At 39.0% G+C, this 27,139-nt stretch overlaps 1 protein-coding gene across 2 annotated transcripts; it reads left to right on the top strand.

Moving 5' to 3' along the window:
* The first annotated feature begins 373 nt into the window (after positions 1-373).
* Positions 374-24,970, top strand: lepr (leptin receptor). 2 transcript variants are annotated; one of them, XM_072684244.1, is made up of 20 exons: positions 374-656; positions 3,606-3,663; positions 5,760-5,812; positions 6,750-7,004; positions 8,272-8,395; positions 8,998-9,185; positions 11,232-11,377; positions 11,517-11,658; positions 14,317-14,586; positions 14,864-14,972; positions 15,085-15,314; positions 16,194-16,345; positions 16,697-16,850; positions 16,959-17,041; positions 17,413-17,626; positions 18,124-18,318; positions 18,858-18,935; positions 19,317-19,410; positions 20,622-20,697; positions 23,335-24,970. In XM_072684244.1, coding segments are annotated over exons 2-20 (3,345 nt in total). In that variant the 5' UTR covers positions 374-656; positions 3,606-3,661; the 3' UTR covers positions 24,115-24,970. The 2 variants fall into 2 exon arrangements, with proteins under 2 accessions (XP_072540345.1, XP_072540344.1); XM_072684243.1 differs by having other exon boundaries at positions 14,314-14,586.
* The last annotated feature ends 2,169 nt before the right edge of the window (positions 24,971-27,139 follow it).

The raw sequence follows: 27,139 nt of genomic DNA, 5'->3' as shown, positions 1-27,139 counted from the left end.
TTAGAAAAACGTTATGTAACTGTTATGTAACAGTTCTAGGGTTTTGAAATTGGCCAATTTTACAGAAACACACCAGTGTTTGAGGTTCTTCCACTGTACAGAAATCTCCTTATTCAACCAAAGTAAACACAGCTGTCCATTTTAGGGGCCCTTAAAGCGTAATGTTTAGGAAACGTTGAAAAGGATAAAGCGTTAGTGTTCTTGAGATGGTTTAGCAGGTATTTGGTAGATGAACGGACAGATGATTTATCAGTTTTCTGAGCTGAACTGTCCATTTCGCCCATGCTGAGTAGACGATGACGAAATCGTCTGAGAAGCCGAAGCCCCGCCCCCCATTCCCCCCGCTGAGAGAGAGCGCGAGCGAGGAGCTTCAGTCCAGCGGCGCTCCGGCAGCTGAGGAGAGACATGTCGAGAGAGGAGGCTGAGGAAAGACACCGCGCACTTACTTTCTCACTTTTCCCACACGGAATTAACAGCGTTTTCCTAAGAATAGCGGAACCCGCTTATCTTTCTGACTAAACGAAGCAGGGCGGGTCGTCACGGTGCCGTTTGGCCTCGTTGGAACTTCGACTAGAGAAGAAGTGAGGGAGAGAGAGAGAGAGAGAGAGAGAGGGAGAGAGAGAGCGTGGCAGAGTGAAACCGGCTACAACGAAGCGGTAGGTGTTTTCAGAGTGCCGGAAGGGCTCATTCATTCTTTCCTGACTTTTAAAGCAGCTCCTGTTTCTCCTTGAGTGTCTTTACGCTTCTCGGACTGATAAAACAGCTAGCGTAGGTATCCCTTAATATCGGCCACTTGTGCACTTGCATCGGACATATCAGCGAAAATTAAATAAATGAATGCACTTTACTCACCTAAGTAAACGTTTTTTGAGGAGAGCTATGTGTCTAGATTACTGTACTGTGCTAGCTAACACCTGTCTTCAGCGACGTTTGGTTATTTTCTGTCGCTTTCATCTCGACACACTTCAGAGGTTTTCGTGGTTTTCTGCCCCCCCCCCCCCAAACTACTTCTACTGACATGGCTAGTTTTTGGGTGGCCCTCCTCCTGCTCCTTCTTACTCTTCTTACAGAAACAGCATTGTTCTGTAGCATTCATGCTGTCCTTTCAGCTTGAAATGCTGGGAAGAGTCAGGGTTTCCTTCTCCATGATGCAAATAAGTTCAGTTTGGTGACTGATGAGTCACCCCTGCACTTGTAGCAGCAATTCCCCCTGGAGCGTTTAATCAGAGGGTCTGTAGGGTGTATGGGAAAGATCATATCACTGCAGGACTGCCTCATGACCTCACTTCATCCGAAAGACTCCCTTTGGCAAGCTCTGAAAACTGTTTAACAAAGAATTACTCTGAAACACAAGAATCCACTGATCTGGGATTGCCCTCTGGCTGGTGTACTTTCATGCTAGTGAATGGAGATGGACATGAATATGGAATTATGACATATGCAATGTGCCATAGTGGTGGTAGACATAGATTGCTGCCTAAGTATGTTGGTGTGGGTGTAGCATCACCTGGGTCAGTGGGGGGTTAAGTGCTTTACCTAAAGCACCTAATCTGATGTTTGAACCCATGACCTTCTTGTTGGTGCCACTCGCCTGTTACTGCTGGGACTGGCCATTCACTATTACAGATTGATACTGATCATGACTAAGAAAAAGGCATTGAACATGGATCAGAAACAGTTCGTTAAGTTGCTTTATTGCCATTATACTAGATCTGGGCGATATGGTGAAAATACTACATCATGATATTTAAAGGCATCTTTCATAATACACAATATTTATCACAATACATGTAATCACAGACTAAATATATCAGCAGCAACAGATTAAAATGGCTTTTCAGATACTCTCCCAAACTGAGTGCAGTGCTTTTTGTTTAACATCTTCTGCACCATATTTAATTAAACCAATGTATATATTGGCACTGTTGTCATTATAACTACATTATACTATTATACCATCATCATCACTGTCAAACTGAAACTGTAACCTGTAACTGCGTTCTTTCCATTTTTCACTTTTTGACATCTGTCCAGTCTGGCCGTTTTACAAAAATACTCTTACATTGACTTTTATTGAAAGTCAAGAATGGATTTTTCTTCTTGAATAATTACCATTTTGGAAATACAAGGTTTTTAATGTGACAGCAGTTGTGTACCCCTGTGCAGTACAGTTCTTCTCTTTGCATATCCCAGCTTGGACAACCAGAGTCAGCTATGGCATACTATGGCACCTAGGTGGTTAAGGGCCTTGCTCAAGGTGGCAACAGTCACAGCTTAGCAGACATGGGTACTGAATGTTCAGGTGATGTTTGAGTTAAAATATTTCTCTCTGTAATGCTAATCCAAGTAGAGCATTGGCAGATATACATGGAAAATGTTTACAGCAACAGGTTTTCTCCTGCAAATAACAGAAACTCTACCCCTTTGTAGTGTATTGCTGAATAACAGTATGGGTCCTACAGTGTGTCTTGGCACATCTTTGAATGCCTGGTTAACATTCATAAAAGCAGCAGGTATTATGTTGTTCTCACTAAAACGGAACATCACACTTGTTTTGATGTGGTATGCATGAATATTGACTTTGAGTATGTTGTTGTGCTGAAAATGGCCTTCCTGGTAAAAAGCTCTAATGGGGTGTATGGCCACGTGCTTGTCCTACTTAATAACCATTTTCTGAGCTACGTTTTATATCACACGCCATTACACGTTTATCTCTGTGACCGGTCACTCTGCTCCAAATCAAGCCTGACAGATGGAGAGTGATGAGACACACTGAATATACACTAAACATTCCACACTGAATATACACTGAATAAAGTGAGAAGTGAGTGACCAGGTGTTTATAACCACAGGTTTCATGTAAGTTGCATTTTATATCAGGTACACCCGTATATGTCATCATTTAAGAAGAAAATGCTTTGGCTGTACTTAGGAATGTAACCCACATGTCGTCGGTTTGATTGATAAAATCTTGCTTTGCTTCAGGACTTTTCAGAAGTCATGCTCGGGTTGTTGCGTTGTGCTGTAACAGGTTTCTCCTTGCAAAGCACTGTACAATAAAAAGACAGGAAGTGGCTCTGTTGGAAAATTGACGTTCATTGCTCTGGGTTGGGCACGTTTGCCTCAGGGCTCTGGAGCGAACAGTACACTCCTCTGTGAATCTGTGAAATTGTGCAATTTGAGTATACAACAAATTCACCAAAGCAGTCAGTCGATCACTGGCTTGAGTCCGATAAGAGGAGATTTGTCTCTTCTGACGGATGGGAGCAGTAGTTTGGAACAAAACAAATGGCCTTTTTATTGAAGCTATGAAAGTCAAATGAGGGGATGGTTATCGCCTAATGCCTTAAGTGGCCTGAACCGTTGCTTTATGCTTATTGCTAAATTACTGCAAGCAGACATTCACCACTCAGGAGTTGTTTTCCCTCTCAAGAAGTTAAAGAGTGAAATCAGGTTCTGGTACCCCTGACTAAATGAAACTACTCCCTCTTTCATCTTGCAGTGGAGTAGAAGCTTCTGCAAAAGTGTTCTTGAGCTGTTACCAACTTGGCTGTGCCCTAAGAGTGAGTCCTCTACTTATGTTTTTTTCTGTCCTCTGTCTTCAGGTTGGCACCAGCCGCTCTGTCAAGAAGAAAAATAATGCTGCTGTAGGAGTAACATAATGTGAGTATGCTGTATAATTCAGCAGACTTTGTGCTTAGATTCCATTAAGGCTGTTGGTGAAGGCAGTGTCAGAAAAGGCAGCACTGCTGTGACAAATTAAAATAAGATTATAAAGATTAGTAATAATTGAAGCCATAAGGGTATGTGTTTATTAGTGTACAGTTGTTAGGGTGTAAAGGGTATTTGTATAGAAACACAGGCTCACTGTTCCGTGTACGCAGTCACATGGAAATACACCGTACATACTGCTAGAGTAAATATTGTCATTTCACAAGCACAGGTGCACCCCGGTAACTTTTGGATTTGCATGGTGTTGTGGGAGCCGTAGTGGTTAAGGAGTGTCGCTACCAGATTCGCGTCCCCTCTCAAAGCTTGCAGACTGGCCAAATAGTACATATCCTGTCGCAACAGTACCGAGTCCACAGTGGTGGTGTTGCTGCCCTCACCTCCTAACCTGACCTCCCCACTCATGGCTGGTTAGCAGGCTAACCCTAGTTATCATGTTTAGCTAGCGTAGATATGGCAGCAAGTGTGTGACTTTGGGTAACCAACCATGACTTTTTTTTTTTTTTGCCCCAAAATGGGAGCCAGCAGCATCAATCAGCTTGAGACAGACTGAGCCTTTCACCTTATAACTTATTACATATGCATTACATATAGCTATAACAGCTAGTAGAGCAGGTGTGTGGGTGGCTAGCTAACGTAAGCTAATCTACACTTAACAACCGTTCTGCCCAACAGGACACTACTGTCACATTCAACGCTAACTAATGTTAACTCTTTCTCTTTTATTTTGTGATCATCTGTGGGCAGCAAAGATTGCTGCTGGCTATCCAATCCTTGTCTCCTGCTCAGTTTGCACGGAGCCTGTGCACTCATGCTTGGCACAAATTGGGCAGGGGGTATAGATATGGAAACAATGATCTTGTTTGCCCCACCCCCTTCCTCCGCCTCTCTCGTTTCACTTCCTCTCGCTGCCCACTTTATTATTACATAGTATTCTGCACAGGCTGTATTTACCAATCCTGGATTTTCGAATCCAGGATGCCCAGCATCTTGCAGACTATTCTAGGTGAATCAAATAGACACTAAGTCCTTGCAACCCTTGATTGGGGCTTTAATTAATGTACCAATCATCTTTTTTGCACAAAATGTTCTATTCTTCAGCTGGTCATTACCAAAGAATGTGCATTAATCTATTAGTACCTGTCTAGCTGAACATGTGTGGTTTGACAGACATGCGGGCACAACAGCATTATGCCCTTACCTGAGTCTCTGAATAGTTACAGCTGTGCTGTTTTATGTGTAGAAGGGATGCACCACTATGGTGTTTCTGATGCGCAAGACAGGTAAACATTAAAGTATAATTCAGTGGTTAGGTTTATATAGCTAATGTGGGATACCAGAGCTTTATTTAGTGTAGGTCTTTATATGACCTCTCAAATGTTCAATTGTAGATGTTGGGTGAACAATCTTTAAACAGGAAGCACATCTGAGACAAGAATGCCCCACATTAGGGTAATTGACCTTATATAATTATAATTTAATATTTAATTGCAGTCCTAATGGGCAGCTATTTAATATCCACGACAATGGTCTTGGTCTTTTCACTTAATATGAATGTGTTTAAATTGAGTATTGTTGATTTGTTTGTTGGACACATTAACAGTTTGTTTCCAGAGTATTGTCCTCTTCTGGATGCTTTAAAAAAGGTTTAATTCTAAGACCATACCGTTTTTTCTTTCAGCGTTTTATAGAGCCTAGAGATCAGACTGTTTGAGCCCTTATCTTGTCTCGGCAGTGGTAAACAGCCTTCAGAGGCACATGACTACATTAGCATGCTAATAGGTTTCATCTGTGCATCTGGAAGGGTCGAGTCTGACATTGCAGTAGGGTTTTGGCTTATAGGCCTGAAGACTGCTTAGGCTAGAGCAGTAAGGATTAATGAACCGTTAAAACTCTGCAGCTCCAGGAATGAGTAAAGGAGTGACAACACAATCATAATGTGTGGACCCCAGTGCTTTACCACCCCACTGTGAGCACAGAGACTGAGTCATGCCTCCAGTTGTTTAACAGATGCTCTCCTTCCTCTGCAGGTTTCTCTGCATGATGCTGGCGCTTCTTGTGAATTTCTTTATTGCTTTACATGGTAAGTATTTGGTCCACATTCCAGTTCCTATTGAAATTGTACAAACCATTTGTCTATAGACATTCCGCTTGCCACCTAAACAGCTACGTCATGCTGCTTTCTCTTCTCCCACATGTTGTGACGTTGAAGGCAATAAAATCCTTTGAGCTTTTAGCAATCCTGCTGCCCACCTTAGACATTCACTTGGTTTAGAGAGGCTGATAGAGAGAAAGAGAGAGGATTACTCCCACATGCTTATAGTCATGGTCGAGCAGTGTACTATTGCTAGATAGTCTAGAAAATGTATGAACAACTGAAGGGGGAGTAAATGCTGCAAACGACAGACTATTAGCGCAATCAGTTCATTGAACACCTGATTTACGTTATGAATTAACGAAAGACATAAATTCTTGTACAGATTCTAAAAGCCAATTCAAATTGTATGCCAGATAATGTTCATCTGGGGATCTTTTTATGTGTTTAAACAGAATGTGACAGCATGTTTTTTTAAAGGAACTGTACAATATTTTTCTGATTTGTTACTAAAATAATAGATGTTCTACACTCTCACCAGAAAATGGTTCTTTAAGTCTACAAGAGGTTATCATTGCATTTGAATAACCCTTTTACAAGGAAAAGGACTATTTAAGCATTGAAAGGGTTTTTTGTGTCCTTACTAAATAACATAGGAGTGTATGTAAAGTAAGGTAATAGATAACTCAAGCTTTTATGTGTAAGTGGAGAACATCTCACTGAGAAACATTGGTATCTTGAATTGATCTCAGTATGAGCATGTTAAGACTTGACTCTGGTGTTTCCCTGAATTTTTTTGTTTTTGTTTTTTTGTTTTTCTTAGTCACTCTTAGAATAGTGTTTCAAATGCCTGAACACCATTAAATCTCAGTACTAAAATGCAGCATGAAAAAGTGCTTGCCATCTAACTCTCAAACTCTTACAGGTGTGGCTGCTTTAAACCCTTTAAGTGGCTGGCCTGGAGTGTATCAGGACTTCCAGTGGAGAGCTCAGCTGTGCTGTGAGCGGCCTTCAGATGGCCTCAGGCTTCAGAATGATGCCAGTCCTAGCACCAATATCTGGGCACAGAACGAGCCAGCCACTCACACAGGAGGCCTTCCTGAATCCATTGGATATCATTGTCACGTACAAAACTCTACAAATGGTGTGGACCCCTCGACTGAATCACAGAGCTTCTCTGGTAATTTCAACTTACCACACATTTAATTATAGGCTTGACTGATATTAGTTCTTAATTGTTTTTTAATGATATGGCTACTAAGTTGGATTTTGTAATTCCAATAGCCAGTAATATTGGCTAGTATGATATATTATGGTCAATTATTACGCAATACTCAATAAACCCCCCCCCCCCACAGATTTAAACAGTATAGACGTTTTGTTGAATTGCTGAATAGATTTCCTTCACATCAGAGGTCTTGTTTTAAGCCACTACATTTCAGTGCTTTATCTGCCAAATAGTTTTACTTCCAAATGTGCAGCTGATTGTTTCAGCCAACTGATGTATAGTTCAGGCCATAATATACCCCTAGAGAAAGAATAGACAAATGCAAAGCTTTATTGTAGCTTTAGCTACAAGTTTTAGTTTTCCATTTTATATGTTTGAAGATAACTTACATATTAGGGAGTGCTGTGAAATAACATGAAATGCACCATTAAACTTGGGCATGGGGACCTATGGGGACCACGCTGTATTTTCTACATTATATTTATAAGTGGGAACTAAAGCAGTGTGTGCCAGAAATCAGTTCATTTAACAACAGCATGTAATCCATAGTTCTGTCTTTGGGTTTTTCAACTCTTAGTTGAAGCTCTTGAAGGATGTTGTTTGTTGGCTGATGTGTCATGGCTATGTGATGTCAAGCTGGAAGTGGCGAATGCTGGGAGTGAAGATTTAATCATCCAATCAATAGTCAGGGCCCATTATGCATGTTGATCAATTCTCATTACTTACCCTTTCAGTTTTACCCTTCAGGACAATGATTAAATTAGAGGCAAATAAATTAATAGCACATAGATTAAAAAGGCTGGGGTTTGTTAGCCCATTTATTTTTTTAAAGAGCAAACTTGTTTGCATCTAGAGTGGTGGTACGTGCAATAAGGGATGGAACTACTGCAGGAGAAACTGGCTAGGACTATATTTTGAGAAAAATGAAAGTGTTGAAGAAGCGAGAAGAGTTGGTATTCATAGACAGACCTACAAGGACTCTAGCAAGGCTGTGAGCAGGGCTTTAAGTACCTTTTGCTCATGCACAGTTTTCTTGATCCAGAGTTTGTATTAATGTATTTTCACATATTTGCATGCATTGTCATTACTGTGTTAAAACTTAATTATGTTTTGACAGGACATTCACTCTGGGACAAATTGCTTTAGGCTATCTTTGTCTTCAGACAGACTGACAATACTTAATGAAACTGATATGCTAACTGAACCAATCCCTTTACAGCAAAGTGTTTGGACATGCTGTGCCAGCTCGATGATGAACAGACAAACTTAATTTGTATTCTAAAGTACCACAGAGCACCAGGCGCCAGCACCAGTAAGCTCACAGTTAACCTGCAGCAAGTAGAGTAAGTCCTTTTTTTCTACATATGTTGTACAAGCTGCTTGTTGAACTTCACAGTTGATGTACTGGTGTGTTTGTGCTAAGTTATACATTGTTGGAGAGCATCTTGAGAGTTATGTTTTATTCTTCACTCTTGTTTTATTTAATCTTAAAGCTCTAATTCTTTTAATTATTACTCCAGTCACAGGCAATAGATTCACTGATCCAACACCTATGACTCCCACACATTTTTGTGGGCTCCAACGTAATGACCAGCCCATTTAGCAAATGGTCCATTTAGCCATTCTTATTATTCTACTATTCTACTGTCTTTTTTCAGTTGTATTGTAGATTGTTTTTACTATATCCTCTCTTCCTTTCTCTGGTCCTATGTTTTATTCATCATATTGCATCACACATAGCCCATCCTGTGTAAAATGTCAATAAAGCAATAAAAAAATGTCAGTAAAGGATGTGAAAAAATTACAAAGAACATAAAAAGGCCTTAAAAAAAAGAAAAGAAACACCACTCTGTTCCACACACTCAAACACACACAAATACATGTGTTTTCACACACTGTCTAAGAATGTATAATTTATACATGGGGTGTTGCTTTTCTGTTTCAGAAAGGAGCCGTCCACACACACAGACTCACCAGACCACACCACTCAGGCTCAGTGTTCTGGGGAAGACACGGTTACATGTTCAGTAGCCATTCATGCAACTCAGCCAACAGTAACACTGCGAATTAATGGGTCTGTCAATGGTCATTCCCTTCTGTCACCAGAGATGCACATCATCACCTATCAGCTATGTAAGTGCCACCCTCACTGCAAACCTCAAATTCATCCTGGAATTCATTGATTGGACTGAGTAAAGAAAACTTCAGACATATTCAGCAGTTACGCAAAGTAAAATATCAAGTGTGTTTTAACATTATATTCTCTTTCTGTCATAAAACTGGTACCATTTTAATTTAGTGGTGAGTTTAGCATTGATGGCATTCTAAGCCATTTTGTTGGTTTCTGCTAATGAACAAAATCTGTTTATTTCAGATGTTTCTTTAAATAAAGTTTATAAAACTGAACTTTTAAGTTAATCTTAAAATAAAGGTTTTATAATATACTGTTCATGCTAAAGATTAAGGTTGGATACATTTTATAGATATTTGTTATTTTAACTTTGATTGTGTGATTGTTTTATGTTCTAGTTTATCAGTTAGCTTCTATAAAATATAATAATATAAATATAGGCAGCATTTTTTATTGTTAATATAAAAGCAAACAATTGGTTGTGGCCACCTTCTGAACAGTTTCTGCTCAGAACAGTTTGAGTGTATAAAACCTATGGATTCCCCTGAAAGTGCTTTCCAAACATGAAGAGCTCAAAGCAGGCAGGGAGATGTGTGTTTGCTTTGTCCCCAAAACCATGGTGACTAGGCACACATTTCTCGTGGTAGGAGAAGCGTATTGGTGTGTTTGCTAAGTTGGCAGGCTGGTGACACATTTGGTTGCTAGAGCATTTTTCAGTAGAGACTTATATAAAAGTTATACCTTAATTTGGACTGTGAACAATGGAACAAACAATGAAAAACATTATGCAGTAAAACCAATGATGGATTAAGATTAACTGTTAAAATCAGCCTAAAATCAAAATTCACATTTACAGCTATAGGTGTCGAAAGGCTTTTACTAGTGTGCTGGGTGTATGTTAATGTTGGCTGCATAAATTAAATGAGTCAAGACTGTTATGTAACAGTTTTGGATGTTCTGGTTATGCTGGACTTTCATTTAAACGGTAATTGAAGTTTGCTGTCAGTCTGCAAGCGGGACAGAGGCTGTTGAGGGAGTTAAACCCAAGTCAACTTCATGCTGGCTACCCTCAGAAGAGACACTGTAACTTTGTCTCATTTCGTTGTGTATCTTTACCTACTCCTTGACCTAGTGTCCACCTGTGCCCCTTCTACTCTGTTGTTTTAAATTAAAACAAAAAAGTCAAAGTTGTATGGGACATTCAACTTGATTTGGGAGAACCTCCTTTATGCTGCTGCCCTTGCTGAGGCTAAATCAGAAATCTCCAGTTGTATAGATGCTATGAAGAAAAAGAGCATATTTGAACCATGACGTTTTATGCTCATTTGCAATGTACTAGTCATTTGAGTGTCCCTGGCTCCTAGCACCTTGCTGACATAGAAAACGGCGAGTTAAACAGTAACTCAGGAGGAACAAGGCGTGAAAAATCAGTCAAGGGAGATCATTTATATTTAATAATAAAGAAGCAGCAGAACTTGTGCCATAGCTAATAATGGTAAAAATCCAATGAGTGGCTTTGAAAAACAATAGTGATAAGATCTGTTAAAAAGTTTTTGAAAGCCATTTTGGAAGGGGATGATATTGGTATTGTAAGAGCCATGAAATGTGTTCTTGCCTCTAATGATTATACCACAATTATTGCTGAAAGCGTCTTGTTCTAGACAGCCAGAAATGGAGCTACAGGCACAAAGTATAGCGAGTGATTATAGCTTGCAGTCTAAGAGATTACATATAATTTCTCAAGGAGAAATGGTGCACTGCCTTCAGCCTTTACTTTACATATTTTTGCATCACACTGTTTGATAGAAAATCATTTTGTAACACAAACTCCGATATAATAGAAATGAAGTAACAGAAGTCAAGAATAGGTGAGGGTAATGGTAAGGTTTAAAGACTATTGTGGTGGTTTATTAGACTGAGAGAAGGATTTCAGGTGTTTTACTGTACTTTAGCAATTGTAGCTCCATTTAGTCAGAAGGTCAAATACCATCAGCCCTGGAGTGTCTTGAACCTAATGGTAATACTTTGTAATTTACCTTCCTCTACAGGTATGCCAGACCCACCATTTAATCTGCATCATAATGTGACCACCGAGGGTGAGGTGATGTTCACATGGAATGACTCACAATCTTGTAGATACCCACTAAACTATGAGATACGCTACTCATCCAACACCTCTCTCCAACATTGGAAGGTAAGTAAAACATCAACGCTCAGTTAAGGTGCGTTATAATGACTGTTTTTCAAATTGGTATATTGTTTAAATTTTCATTTAAATGTACTACATTGTGCACATATTGAAAACTAAATATGTATATATTTATCTCTGCTAGGTGCTTAAGGTACAGCATCCCTGGGTGTCTCTGAGAGAGCTCAGTTCTGGAGTCGGGTACACAGTGCAGGTGCGCTGTCAGTGCTCCCAGCACCCACAGTACTGGAGTAACTGGAGCCAGCCAATCTACCTCACACTCGATGGTAAGAGAGCTATTAAATAGTAACTTGATAGATCACTGGAATAATCATTAGCTACTCTTTTTGTTTAAATTTGCTACTGTTTTACAGAACACAATTCATTCAAGTCAGCTATTTTTGTTGAGGCATTGCATAGAGACACTAGTATTAGCTTACAAATTAAAACATGTTGCATTATTGTAGATATGTAATGTAACTGTGAAATGTGTATGTGAATGTGGCATTCAAAAGTTTAGGCACCCATAGTCAAAAATTCTGTTACTATAAATAGAAGCATATAAATAGGAACATAACATTTTGTGTAATGTTTTATAAAATTAAAGATGAAATTAAAGAGAGATTTGAACTTTCAGAAAATCCTTTTCCAAGGTCTCAGACCTTTTGGCCTGTTCATAATTTTGTAGAAAAGGCCAAGTGATGCACGTTTTATAAACACATTGAGTCCTTATGCCTGGTCTCAACAATTTAGCAGCTATGGGCTCCTGTAAGCAGCCCAAATTAAAGAACTCTAAAAATCTAAATAATTGATATCCCAAATGATAGTTAACAGGAACAGTGGAGGTGAAGTTATGGTCTGGAAAAAAAATGAGAAAACGGCTCATAGGATTGTCATGTAACCATACTGTTTGCATACATGTAACCATACTTGTTATACAGTAGTTGCTTACATGCCCTTGTAGTGCTACTATGTGTGCCATGCTACTATTCATACGTATTGCCACATTTATTGTGCTTTCTCTTGAGCATTTCAGCTTCATTAGGTAACTAATGGGAAAAGCTATTTACATACATTCTAGGAATGCTGTTCATGCATTTTATGGATTATTTACTGTAGCATCTATATGATATCCAAGTAGCAGATACTTAGTTGGTTTACTAAAGGAAAATATTGTTAGGTTGCCAATCTTTTTGTACATACTAACATGTAGGGCATTATTGCTTTACACAGGTGGTCTGTAGCACCGTTGCATTTAATCCTATCATTTAACAGTAAAAGCTCAGATTTATATAGATCAGAATGCACCCAATCTCCAAAGGGTTACTTATCAATATATACTCTATAATGTTCAACCAGTGGCATCTTATGATGACACTGAGTCAGCCCTCCTTTTACAAGTGTGTGTGTATTTGAGCATCTTGATTATTGCTCTCATGGGTCATTGAGCTCTCATAAAAAAAGAAAATCTGTTGCAAATGGTTTGCAGCAGTTGGACTAGATACATTTGCACATTGTGTTTCATGAGTAAGAATTGCTTATGGAGGGTCTTAGGAATAAATCCTCTCACTGACTCACTATATGCCCTTTGACAGATTTTTTCATTATGTGGAAATGAGGCAGATTTCTGACTGTGAATGAAAATATGTTCAATGAGTTTCAATGTGAATATAGAGAGAGCTAATTAAACACTTTTATTCACTACCTTAACCAAGAGACATAAGCCAATTACACTCAATTTGAGAGTATTTACAGTGATGAACTGCAAATCACAGAGTTCATACCAGTAGAAGGGAAAACTAAAGTTTTGTATAGATACCACCCTAGTCTACATGTGACATCAGACCAAATTGATCCAAAACAATGCTTCCATTAATAAACATGTGATATGCACAGAGTAATGTATGTCAGTGAAACCTTTACTTTGAATAAATGCAAAAGTTCTATATAGGGATTTCTCTTTATGTGTACTGTATATATTTATGCACTGTACTTCACTGGTAGAATCTATCAGCATTAAAGGTTTCTCTATTCTCATTTGAGCATTTTTCTGTTGAAGGTAGGATTATAGCGCTTTTGTCAAATGCTTGTTGGGTTTAATTACCATGGCAACCTAAATGGAGATTCAGCGTGTGTACTCAAAGGAAGATGAGGGGTGAAGACCCCTGAACACAGAGGCTGTTAGGGAGCTTGAGAAGAAAAACAAGCAGACTAAGCAGCTCAAAAAAGATGTTGCTCCAGACTGAAATAGCAGCCTGCTTTGTGTCAGCCTTATTAGGCTTGCTCATTCCTAATAATCCTCCCAATCTTTGACGTTTATTGGTGTGTTTTTCTAAACACACTGGTTTGGGTCAGTTACTTGCTCCCTGAAGTTTGGGACAACACCATCAGTCAGTGGATTAAAAACCTGTAATAAATAGATGCCATACATTGCTGCTGTGTGTTCAACACACTGAAAAGAGCAATGCATTAAATGTACTCAATCAAACTCAATCAAATGTGTTCATTATTTCAACTTTAATAAAATGAAATATATATCATTTTTTTTACAACAGTATTATGTTGGCTTATTTTACTTACTACTGACAATATTTGTGCTCATGGAAATATGGAACAGCATTAATTGTACTTAGTGCAGGAACAATTGTGCTTGGTAAAATGACAGAACTGAACATTCAAAATGAAAAGAGTTGTGAAACCCAGTAGCTTGTAATGTAATCAAAAATAATATTAGATTAACAATATTTCAGCAGATGCTTCAGATAGCGGGGCATTCCCAAGACATATGTGGAGTTGTTTTTGTAATTCCAGCATTAAATACACAGTATCAAGGATTAGCAGATTTCTGTGTAATAAATCTACTCAGAAATATGAAAAATAACTTCTGTAAAACTAAAACCAGCCTAATAAACTGCACACTTCTTCTGTTTTTCACTCCTCAGCAGTGAGCTACATCCCTGCTGAAGTCTTTATCCAACCTAGTGATGAAGTAAGAGTATACAGCGTCTTTCACAATCACAGCTGGACTGCCAGCAGGGCAGTGTGGATGCTGAATGGCCAGCTGATCCCAGAAAGCCAGTACAGAGTGGTCAATGAGCGGGTCAGCGTGGTCACCATTAAGTTAAAAAAGGCAGGGTTTGATACTCTGATGTGCTGCTATTCATGGGAGGAGAAATATAAATGCAGCATTGCTTATTCCAAGGTCTACACGGAAGGTAAAAGACTTGTCTCATTCGTATAAAAGGTTGGCTTATGAAGAGATCTTATTGATATTACCATGCAGTTCTCTTATTGCAAGCATCTGTTAAATGCGACAGATTGTGCCTAGTTGCTGGATGCAAATATATTATAGATTACTTTCATATCCTGATGGTTATATTAATGAATATCCACCTTGAAATTCTATATATGTTCACATTGCAAAGCTTATTTAAAAACATGCAAAATTCATTTAGTGCTTTAATTGAGTGCCTCTCTCCTTCCTTTTTGCAGGAAATTTTGAAGCAAATATAACCTGTCGGACTGATCAGCAGTCAAGAGGTGATTCCATGACCTGCAAATGGAAAAAGAGTGCTTGGGCAGTGGTCAGATTCCTATACAAGTATGCTTAGTATTACCTTCTTTAAATTGTTACCCGGGTGATTATGTGTGGAAGAATAACTGATATAAGGGAATATGTAAGAGAATGTGTATCTCTTGTCTGTCATTTTTAGAAGATATAAGCGAATGTGTGAGGAAATACCTCCTGAGGAAGGTGCCATGATTCCAAAACAGGAGGAATCAATGCTTGGGGTGGAGGAGTGCCCAGACGGAGTAGGAGACTTCCACGAATGCACCTTACGAGACTTGAGCCTGTTCTCCTGTTACAAGCTATGGTTAGTGGTGGAGGGAGGACATGGCAAAGTGAGGTCCCTTCCAGTCTTTGTTGCTCCTATTGACTATGGTGAGTGTTCTAACCCTTAGAAGTTAAGAGTTATTGATTCATTTTGGTATTCAGTCTTCATTTCCGACTGTTTTGATTTTGTTTTGATGTCAGGAAATGACAAGAAACACACAAAACAATACAATACATGCAACAGTAGGATGCAAAATCTAAGCAATAAAACATAAAAATAACACATAGAGCCTGTTTACACCTGGCATTAGCATGCATTTTCAGTGACTGGATCACATTCAGATTTTAGTTGTCCACATGAAATGTCAAGTGTAAACACCACAAAGACATTCTGAGGTGGTCAGGGATGGATCTTGCCCACATATAATACAAGTGTAAACAGAATGTGTTTTCTGTGATCGGATTCTGTCAGGCAAGCAGAAATATGGCTGCCAAAAAACGTTAATGCGAGTAATCATTTATGTGGATCTTTGCTTTTCTCTCTCCCTCTTGCTCCATCCCCCTCCCTCACCATTCCTCTAAACTGTTCACAATCTCCCAGAGTAAGAAAAATCTGTGAAAAATTGTTGATTACTGAAAGCAAAGTGAAAAGGGTGTACTTGATGGTATATTTCTTATGTGATAAAAGAAAGTAAAATCGGATCTCATCTGGTTACACTGGGGATACATTTTAATGACAGATGTAATCAGAATCTGGTCAAAGTAGATCCGATCTGGACACAAAGTGCACAACAAACAGGCTCATTCACAAATACAAATGTGGTATCAGCAGGAGGGCTCTGGCTGTTTCAAAGCAAAATAATTCACACTGAATTACACCATACTTTATTTCTGTAGGTTCAACAAAGTCAAGGAAATGTGCATCCTAAACAACACTTCTGTTCATTTTTGCACCCTCTAAATCTCATCACTATTTCTTTCCTTCAGTGAAACCTTCTTCACCCTCAGACCTGGAAGGAGTCACCTTGCCCAACCGAACACTGAGGGCGAGTTGGAAGCGTCCCTACTTGCCTGCATACGATCTGCAGTATGAGCTGCGCTATGCTCCTTTAAGAGGAATGGTGGATTTGCAGTGGAAGGTAGGGAGAAATTTCTCAAAACCGAGGTCTCAGCTGTCTAAGTGAAAATGCCTTGCACATAGTCATCAAGAGCCTGATATGAGCGGGCATTGCAGTGATGCGCTATGTTTTGACCTTTACTTGTATGCCTTAATTCTCTGAAGTTTTTTGTGCTTAGATTGGAATGATATAAAAAAATGATTCACAGAATACTTTCTCAGTGATTACTAAAGCAGACAATTTCTGTGGCCATTTTATTTCTAGTTTTATTAAGACGGAAATGTTATGAGGTCTGTATTCAGTTTAGTGTTTAGTCTGCAGTTTTATGCTGCATTTACAGATGTATCAGATTTATATATTTATCTGTTGTAGGTTGTTGGGAATATATTTGAGAGATGGGCTGCAGTTCCGGTACAGGATCCATGCGTTCAGTGCAAGGTTCAAGTGCGCTGCAGAAGATCGATAGGCTCTGGCTATTGGAGTGACTGGAGCGAGCCTCATATGTCCTCAGTTTTCACTAGTAAAGGTAAATGACTTAGAGTCACACATCTAATCTATGAATTTGTTATAAATGTAAGCCTGTAGGAGATTATTGGTTGTTATTAAGTGAATTTGATTGGTCATGTCATTTCAGCACCTAAGATAGGGCCAGATTTCTGGAGAGTTATACGGGAGGACACTTCAAAGAATCACTTTAATGTAACTCTGCTTTTCAAGGTAATATAACCTTAGTTTTGTATTACATTGAATTTTGGTATTGAGGCCATGTGAGGTCATGAACCTCACTGCACAGCACAAATGTATACATTTTTGTGACAATGTAGTGGTAATAACATGATGTAAAAATAAATATGACAATATTGCCTTAAAGTGATGGTTTAGTGACCAAATTTGCCCAGTTTTTCTCTGACACCGGATGTAGTTGATCAGTCAGACATGTTTGGTGTTAGTTTGGGCTAATATAGATAACAAGCAGTGGAAACTTATGGCCACCAGTAACCGTTGTGCAAACTGCATGCCAATAGCATCTCTTCATCCTTCAAATTTGTCTTGTTTTGTCTTTAGATTTTTGTCTTAATGTCTTCCAGACAGTACCAGCGGAGGATCCAGCCAGCTGTGTACAGGGTCTTGTTGTTGTGCATCAGGCTTCAGGGGGTGCCCTGTGGTCAGATGATGTAGCTCTTGGCTCATTTTACACATTCCAGTGGATAGAGGAAGTCCATACCATCACAGTCATGTCTCGCAATTCTATGGGCTCCTCAGCTAAGAATAGCAACATGACTCTGGTGCGTCTGCCTAAACGTGAGTGAACATGCACCTAACATTCCACACTGTGCTAATGTCACAGAAGAGGTGGATGAGTAAACATAATGAACTGCAGAAAAAAATGACCTTTTCTAATTAATACCAGGAGTTTTTAAAATTTCTGTTTATTAGCGTTTAACTGTTATTAGCTTTAACTGTGTTATTGCTTATTGTGTTCTGTTCCCCTATTGTTCTATTTTAGGTCACCACTTAACTATTTTTTATTTGTAGATAATGGCTATGATGGAAGCTGTTAGTTGTTTTGATACAGCTGCTGGTCAATTAGCTTATGGAACAGTGTAATGGGTTTTTGTTGAAGTTATTAGACCCAGTCTTTGTAAATGCACTTTCACAGTATCAAATAATGGGATGCTCTAATAGTTCAATCCCAGTTGTTATGGTAACAGATCCATGTCTTGAGTGTTTATGAGAGGTGATGATGGTGAGATCGGTACTGTAATCAAGTGCTCAAATTGCTTTTTCCCTATCTTTAGGACATATTGTACGTTCGTTTCATGCTTCAGCCAATGCTACCTGTGTGTCTCTGTCCTGGACCTTACTGTCTGACCAGCCTTCTCCTGCTTCCTTCGTCATCGAGTGGTTTGAGCTGAATGGGGACCCTGGACAGGGCCCTGGGAGAATGGAGTGGCTCAGGGTCCCCTCCACCACTAAGAATGTTCAGCTTTGCCGTACGTTTGTAGCCCTCATATATGATAGATCCTTATAATATGATCCTTATACAGCCTTCATTTACTATTACAATTATATTTCTTTTTTCTTAATTTTATCGAGTAAGCCATTGATGCCCCGCTGCACTAGTCTGGCACAGAACTACAAGAGACCAAGACATCAACACTTACTTACAATATGATAAAAATGTGACTAGGCTTAGTAGTCTCAAATTAGGTTTAAAGCCCACTGTTAAAAAAATAGCATAGCACAAAGGAGACCACAGGCTAATGTGACTATGTTATTTAGGCAATTAAGGTGTGTATAAAGTAAATTAGTATAATAGTAGCCTTAGTAGTACAAGTGGTCGGTCCAATTTTCTACAGTCATAGGCATATTGCACTCTGTTGAAAATATATCCACTACAGAGAATACTTTTTGCACATTTTAATCCGGAACCACTGTTTCTTTGTCATGTAACATATTGTAACAAAAATACAACATAAAATGTGCTGTGTATAAGGGTTATATAAATATGTGTGAATGATGTTTTACACAGGGCATTTCTATGGCTCAGAGGAGTTCAGACTGTACCCTGTGTTTGTGGATGGTGAGGGAGAGCCAGTGAGATGCATTGGTACGTCTAAGTATTTATTTTATATAGGTTATTGGCGCACACCATTACTTCATGATTCTGTGGTAAAAATGGCTTTTTTTTCAGAAACCACTATATGTGTAACTCGTAGTAGGATAATGTTTCGAATGTTAAAAGAAATGCAGTACTGTTCTTTATTTAAGGCAAATAGTAGCTGTTAAATAATTCATGATTCACACTTTAGAGGGATATATAGGACACTAAAGATTTATAAATCTGGGTTCAAATGATGTAATTATGGATTACAATTATTCTCTGTTCAGCAACACAACTGAACTGAACTTGTGAAAGTGTGTGTTGTGAACAGCTATTTACAATTTAAACATACTGAACTCCTACTTAACTTGTGCTTTTTTTTTGCAGCTGCTCGGAGTGGCCCCGCAGCCTACATGCTACTCATGATCATTGCCTTCCTCTCTGTCGTGTTATTTGTCACTTTAATCATCTCACAAAACCAGTAAGAAATTTAGTTTCTATCTTATTCTTAACCAAAATAGACATAATGTCATAGAATGTTTCACACGAGTAAACTCAAAAAGCAGTACCAATTGCTAAAAGACAGTGCCTTGGTATTTCATCTCTGGCTTTTATTTCATCTCTGGCATTATGAAACTTGATCATGAGCTTAAGCTTGCTTTCAGTATTCACGTTAAGACTACATGAACAAGGTTATCAATCGGAATACTGATTAAGTGGCAAAGGTTGATGGTTTGAGCAGTCATCAGATAATTGTTATTGATTCTGTCCACACACATTTATTGACTGAGAGAATGAAATATTAAAAGTGACAGAGGCGGGGAAAATGTCCTCAGGGTTCACTGATCATGAGGTAAGCAGTATCAGCAGAGGAAATGATTGAGAAAATAGAGAAAGGTAGAGTGAGCACTGGACAATACAAGACACAGCATGCAAACTGAGCGCCTTGCTCAAGGGCATGTTCGTTGTGAGATCTTCCCATAATTCGCAAATGCATCTGATTACTGGGTCCATTACTTCCATCGCTCGGATGGTTTTACTTTATATGCACCTTTTAGGATAATTCACCTGTATCACCTGTTCTAATGCAGAGTTACAAATGACCTTCATCCTGTTTACAGAGTCACGTAAAGCCCACTAATATGCACTGGCTTTGACAGTAAATCTGGACATTAGTGAAGAGAAATAAATGCAGACTCTGCTGTTGTTTATCTATCAAATAAATGTTCATTTCTCTATGTGTGATTCTGCTTATGCAGACTAGCCTGTTGTTCATTCGTGTGTAAGCATCAGCTGATTTACATAATTCATGTTACAGTTTCAGACCAAGAGCACAGAGTGCACACTTAGTTTCTCAGGTTGAAGCTGCAGAGTGTACCCATCTGGCTCATTAGGAGATTTTCTCCGCATTCTGTTTCTGTCCTATTTTTCCAGAGATTAAATTGTTTTAATAGGACCACAGCCGTAGGTTTTGGTTTATTTTACTAATCATTTTTCATGGCATGGCTAGATGTTGGACCTAAGGTACAAGTTGTCACGCTTGAGGTAATGGTACAATAGGATGGGTCGACTACCAGATTTCATTGATCTGTATACTGTAGCACATTATGGGTGTAAAAAATGAAAGCTTAATTTTACTGTATTTTCATTTTTTTATTATGTAAAATTCACAAAAGTCACTTTCATTTTCAGAATTAAGAAGCTGATGTGGAAAGATGTCCCAAATCCTAACAACTGCTCCTGGGCCAAAGGGATGGATTTTAAAACGGTCAGACATCAAGTGCATTGTTATTGAGATAGAAATGTGTTATTATTGAATGTGTGCTCAAACTTGCAGTGCATTTGTACTGCAAAGGATATTTTTCTAAAAATCATATTTACAATAGGCAAGGCCTTCCATTCACAGGTTTCTATATCGTGTGTATATTACATCTACAAGCCTGATACACTCATCATGTTCCTGAATGCCATGGCAATATTGGGCTTTTGATGATTTCTTTGAACTGTTCTTGAACAACATACGCCTTTAATAGAAAAAAACAAGAATTCTGTGAACCTGCTCCGAAAAACGATATCCTTCGAAGCTTTATGGTCAGACGAGGTGAGGCATTCAACCCAAAGACCACTGAACCAACTGTTAACATGCTCTGGAGCAGTTTTTTCTCTTAACTTGTATTCAGTGATAACTGTAATAATGAAGACTTCTTCAGCATAACCTTAAACCAAACAATTGGATGTTCCAACAGACCAACAGACACACATTAAAATGTTGTTGTGGAACGAATTAAGTATACTTACTTTAAACCTTAAGTTCTTAAAAGTCTTAAAAGTCGGAACTGCCCTCTAAAAAAGGGCTTTGAGTATTACATAAAGAAAATAAGCTGGTGTTGCACGCGTCAATTATGTTCTGCGTTTGGCCAGTCAATCTTAATTCATAAAACTCACACCTTTCCCACTGGCTCTTGGCACTATGTATTTGCACACTGGGTGTCCCCCCACCCACTCACCATCAGTATGTCATCAATCCTCCCAGGCTACCTACCTTCTCTTAGTTGTGCACCAATATTTTATGTAACGGTTGGCTGTCTGGCATCAGTGTTGAAGGCTGTAAACACAAGGCTTACACATTTGTCAGCATTTTTGAAGGTCATAGTCCTAAATATATCAGTTCTTAACTGGATATATTTTTATTTATTTTTCAAGGAAATCATTGAAAGCCCAATACTGCCATGATGAGTGTACAAAAACTCTTGACTGTAACTGTAGATAACAGAAAAGCAAAATAAAAAACACAACTAAATGTTAGAACTGTGAAGGAAAGGAAAGATGTGCTCCTTACCCTCATAACAATTACACACCAAAATCATGAGGCGTTCTACTCAAACCTTTCATAAACTAGAGGCAATTTCATGAGGTCATGTTACTGAAAAGCCTTCACATTTGTAATAGAAAACACTTAAAGATATTGAAATTAATCCACATTGGTCAAAATATGATGGAAACAACAAAACAATTAGGTGTGACTAAATGACTATGAACTGAAGACTTCATGTCCTCCAACACTTTTTGCTTTTGAATCTCGTCACCATGGGTCTACGTTCACCAGGCAAAATTTGGAGTTCTTACTACAGATTTGAAATTATGTAGACAGTGAACAGGCAGCTTCTCCAAGTGTCCTTCAGAGCCTTCAAAGTCCCAACCTCTCCAAAATAAAAAGAACTGATTTTACTGCAGAAAAGTGTTTGTGTATTATCTGCACTTGATGGCAACATGTTATACTGTATTTATTCCTAAACAAACTCGTGACATCCACCCCTCTAAGTGGCTTTTTTGTGTTTTATTCTGATATATTTATTCTAGTGCCGAACCAAGAGCAATCACTAGTAAAAGAGCTAAAAGAGGCAGGAGGTTCCGGTTTCACCTTTATTTGTTTTATTTAGTCAGATTTTGTTATTCTAGCTTTTACAGCTCTCACTGCTGTCCGACTGCAGCAAACCCCAGGTTTCACTTTTCTGTTTCAACTATGCCAAAAACCTCTTCAACCCCACAAAATACTTTCCTCTTTGATTTCTAAGTTTGTTTTGAAGGCATTTTTATTGATTGTTGTTTGCCAAATAAAACGGTGTTGCTTCTCACGCTGTGCGTTTCTGCAGAGCTCTGCATACTGAATGTCCTTCCCGAGGCTAGCTTCCTGTTTACGCCCCTCCTACTTGGTTGTGCATCATCATAACTAGGCATCTAATTGGTCTATAGGCTTGATAGACGTGTCGTTGGAAAGCTGAGATTTTAAGCAGAGATCCAAAGGGATCATATTTAAATTATTTTTTTAACTCGGATTTTTTTTTAACTACTCTTTACACAAAAATGAGGATTACTAATGAATGGATTGAAGGAAAGATACAAATTTGGTGTCGTTTTGAAGGGGACAGCCTAAGGTAAGCGGTGGTATGAAGTGTTTGTCTGTAAGGCATGTCTGTGGGTTTTAGCAGGCATTGCACAGGAGGGAAGTATTTTGCAAGGAAGATAGCTCTTGTATAATTTTCTTTTTTTGATTGTAGTTCAGTAGCCATATATTTCAGAGCATACTGGCTTACATCATCCTAATTCTGAGAGTCAGCCTGTCAGTGTTTAATGATGTCCACATTGGCTAAAAATGGCTTTATGAAAAATATGAATGTACATACTGTAACTAATATATTTTCACAAAAGCTTTCTGGGCAAGGTATTTTGCGACCTAAATGGCAGGGATAAAATGGCAAAATCAATGAAAAGCAGAGATTGTAAGCTTTAATATGGTACTCATATACTGACCAAGTGATTGATTTGTGGCCCACTGGTGGGCTAAGGTTAAAAAAATATTTGTTTCAATCTATGCTGATAGATTTTTCCTTTATTTTTCTTGTAGTTGGAGAACACAGACAACCTGTTTGGTCATTCAGAAGGCCTCACTGGTTGCCCACTTCTGCTGGTGTCTGAAAGAGTCTGTGAAGTGGAGATAGTAGATAAACCCTGTCTTCACGCTCTGGAGAAAGACCAAGAAATGGAATCCTTCCTCCATTGTTCTCTTGATGAAAAAGGCAAGAGCACCAATTTCGCAACAATAGAAGGCTCCTTAGAGCCTCTTTCTCTTGACACCTCCAACGTAAATTCAACTCCAGAGACGTCTGGCCAGTCATCTGTCACATACTCCACTGTTTTGGTCTTTGACCAGCCTGTGCTCCTCAGAAAGCAGCAGGAGAGTCTGAGCAGCTCCAGCGATGAGGGCAACTTCTCAGCCAATAACTCTGATATCTCTGGCTCCTTTCCTGGAGGTCTCTGGGAGCTAGAAAACCCGTCATGCTCTGACAGCACCAATCCAAGAAACTCCTCCTCCTACAACTCGGTCGAAGAATTCTCTGAAACATCCGAGCAGGAGGACGAAGCTTTGGAGAGCAGGCGGATGGCCAAGGAACTCTATTACTTGGGAATGAACGAGGAGGAGGAAGAGGACTTTCAGGGAGACGAAGCAGATCTAGATGAAACTGTTTTGTTTGTAGATTCCAGTTCAGAGTTGGAACGCAAGTCTTCTGGTGCCAGTGATTCCAGCTCCGCATCCCAGACAAGCATTCCTCTATATCTGCCCCAGTTCCGGACTGCAGCCACCAAACTGCTCAGAGAAGTGGAGGACAGTGCCCTCCAGCTGTGATATCATGAAGTGTCTCTGTTCTCTGGAGAGAGGAGACACTGTATGTTTCTCGCAAACTTCCGCTGAATGCTGCTGAAGTGAATACAGGATCACCTATCCTTTTTTTTGTTCATCTTTAAGCTCATTCCTCTTGTGAAAACCAACTAAACTGGCCTTGGATAAGCTGGATTAGTAGAGAACCTTCTGAACTACACTTGTGATCACATTTTCTCTCTTCTGAGCTTAATTAGAAGAGAAGCTATAAAAGAAACAGCCGAACTTTCCATGAATCAAACTGTGCCTGGAGCAAACTGTGCCTGGATCAGACTGTTCCTGCCATCTGAGCACAGACTGACTAAACGTCCATTTTATGGGTTGAATCCCAACCTGTTTTTACTGAGACTTCTGCTGCTTTTCTTTTGTGCCATATAGGATGGATCTGGTGTTTTTTGAAGGCTAAAGTTAAACTTTGAATTACTGGCCGATGTACAGTGCTGTGACTGGAAGTATTCAAAGAAGCTGAAAGGACCTTTTTGTTTCTCAGGCTTTGAAAATTCAGGGCAGAGGAGCATATTTCAGGTGCTTTTGTAAAAACAAGTGCAATTGGTGCAGAATGGTTAAGGAGGTGTTATGGAATCCACTGAATCTGTAACTGAATGACAATTACACTATTATATTTACATTTGAATATGAATGTATTTTGTCATTGATGTTTACATTCTAGAAAAACTCCAGCATTGAAACGTCCCATCTATTTTCAGTGTCTGAAAGTTTTTGTATTGCAATCTGTTTATGATGACCATTGAATGTTACTGACAGTGATTGCATCTGGTTAAAATGTTCTGATGTTCTAAAGAATGCTTGTACAGTGTATAAATATTTCCTGTCTATTTTTCTGGTCAGAATAAACTATTTATTGCAAGCACTGTCAACCATTACACCTTCTGGACCTTAATGTGTGTAACTTTCTGCAGAAGGAAAACAATGGCCAGACGTTGGTTTGCAGTTAGAAACAGATGGTTATCCACCCCTGCAGAGTTTTGTGTTGTAGGCTTGGGAATGGAAGGACTCATAGGGCTTTCGGCAGTGACTCAGTTCTGTTAGATCTGCAGATCCTTGGAATGACAAAAGAAGTGCCGCAGTACAGGAACCACCTCCACTCATGCAAGAACAAAACTCTTTAAAAAAATGTCTGAAGTTTCTATTAGGTAGCATTAGGTAGGTCAGGCACTGGTGCTGAATGACTAACCCTAGCTCTGGATCACAAACTCCAACTCATTCTAGAGGTGATGGATGAAGCAGCCCAGCTCCACAGCCCAACCCTCACAAAAAACGTCCCATAAAGTTTTGCATTTCAAGAGGTTGAAAAACACATTTATTGCACATATGAAAATGTGCTTGTGAGGTGTGTTTACACCTTTTTCAGCTGTAAACAATGGAAAACTAAGAGAGCTTATTCACATGTGAAACTAGTGTTTTCTGTCCCTCTAGCCAACACTTGTCTTGGCATAGTTTACCTTAGGTTTATTTTTGAAAATGAGGGTTATAGAAGTTGTGTCCCATTAAATGAGCGTATCAGGAATGGGTGATTGGCTCTGTCACTGTTGCCTGTAAGTGTGAAATTGTGAGAAGCTCTTTTTATCAAATTAGGTCAGAAGACACGTTCCTGGATCCATTGCAGGTAGTTTCTGCAGAAAGTCAATGTTTTTAGAGGACATGTGCCATGAAGCATCCATGTTCCTTATTGCACTTCTGACTGCACTTATCGTTTTTTTATAGCCCTTGTTTTTTATAGCCAATGTGAGACTAGTGTTTTGCTGGTACGTTGTGTCTTCCAGCGTGTTCATAAACCTGGGAAGAACTAAATAAAATGATACATAACATTATAAGAATGTCTTACTAGATAGCCTAAGACTGGCCTGTACACTAGGTGTACACTAGGTGTCAGCACATTGTGTTTGACGAAAACCATCACTTTAAACAGAAGCATTTTACAATCAAACCACACTAGGTTACTACTTTTAGGTAAGTATTTATTTCCTGCTGTGGTTTAGTATGGCAACAGGAAAATGAACCATTTGTTATTGCATATCGTCACTGTCCAAAGAAAAACATGTATCTCCAAAATGGTGACTTTAGAGGAGAAGGCAAAAAGGATCTTTTGGAACTTTGAATGGAGTTTAATGTAAAATAAGAGTTTATTCCAAGTCATTAACAGCATTTCTATTCATCCAGAGTTATTTACAAACACGGGAGAGACAACCATAGTTTCAATTTGTGTTGGACACAGATGGAACTTGGCCTCCGCCTTTAACCCATCCATGTAGTGAATACACACACGGTGCCCAGGGTGCAGAGAGGGTAAAGGGCCTTGCTCAAGGGCCCAATGCTGTCATCAATGATACACAGTGTACAGAGCAGCTACAGGGTTCGATGGAGAAAACCATAAATGGACCAAAATAGAGATACATGGTTTTCACTGAACAGCAGTGATATACATTTAATACAATTTAATACAATTAAAAGTGTTACATAATGCAGGTATTAACTGCATGCACCTTCCTTATGTGAAGGTATGGACAGCTATCCCAGGCTAATCTAATAACAAATACTTGAGAGAATTCATTTAAGATTTCACGAGAAAACAAGAACAAGAACAAAAACAAGAGTTTTTACCACCCCTGCAAATACAGTATGTAGGGTAAACAAAACATTGGCTTTTTCTAAAGACCCATGAAACAGATACATGAAACATGAGACTAAATGGATGGACTCCTCCATACACATACACACACATACACACACACCAATGTGAATCCCATATACACTATGTGAAAGCATTGCACTACATACTACCTCACTACATCACTGGACAATGCACATACATTTTTGCTCAGTTTTTGCACAGACCTATTATTTATTTCAAACTATCTGCTAGAGTATTACACTAACCTGTGCTGCACTCTTCTGTTTTTAACACGGTTTATTGCACAACCCTTCTACTGTCCCACTGCTGTCTCAGTCTTTGTCTTATTTATTTACACTT

Source organism: Salminus brasiliensis, chromosome 7 (genome assembly GCF_030463535.1).
Source record: "Salminus brasiliensis chromosome 7, fSalBra1.hap2, whole genome shotgun sequence".
NCBI classification, from domain to species: domain Eukaryota; kingdom Metazoa; phylum Chordata; class Actinopteri; order Characiformes; family Bryconidae; genus Salminus; species Salminus brasiliensis.
Note: the sequence above shows the minus strand (reverse complement) of the source record. Positions and strands in the feature narration are given on the sequence as shown.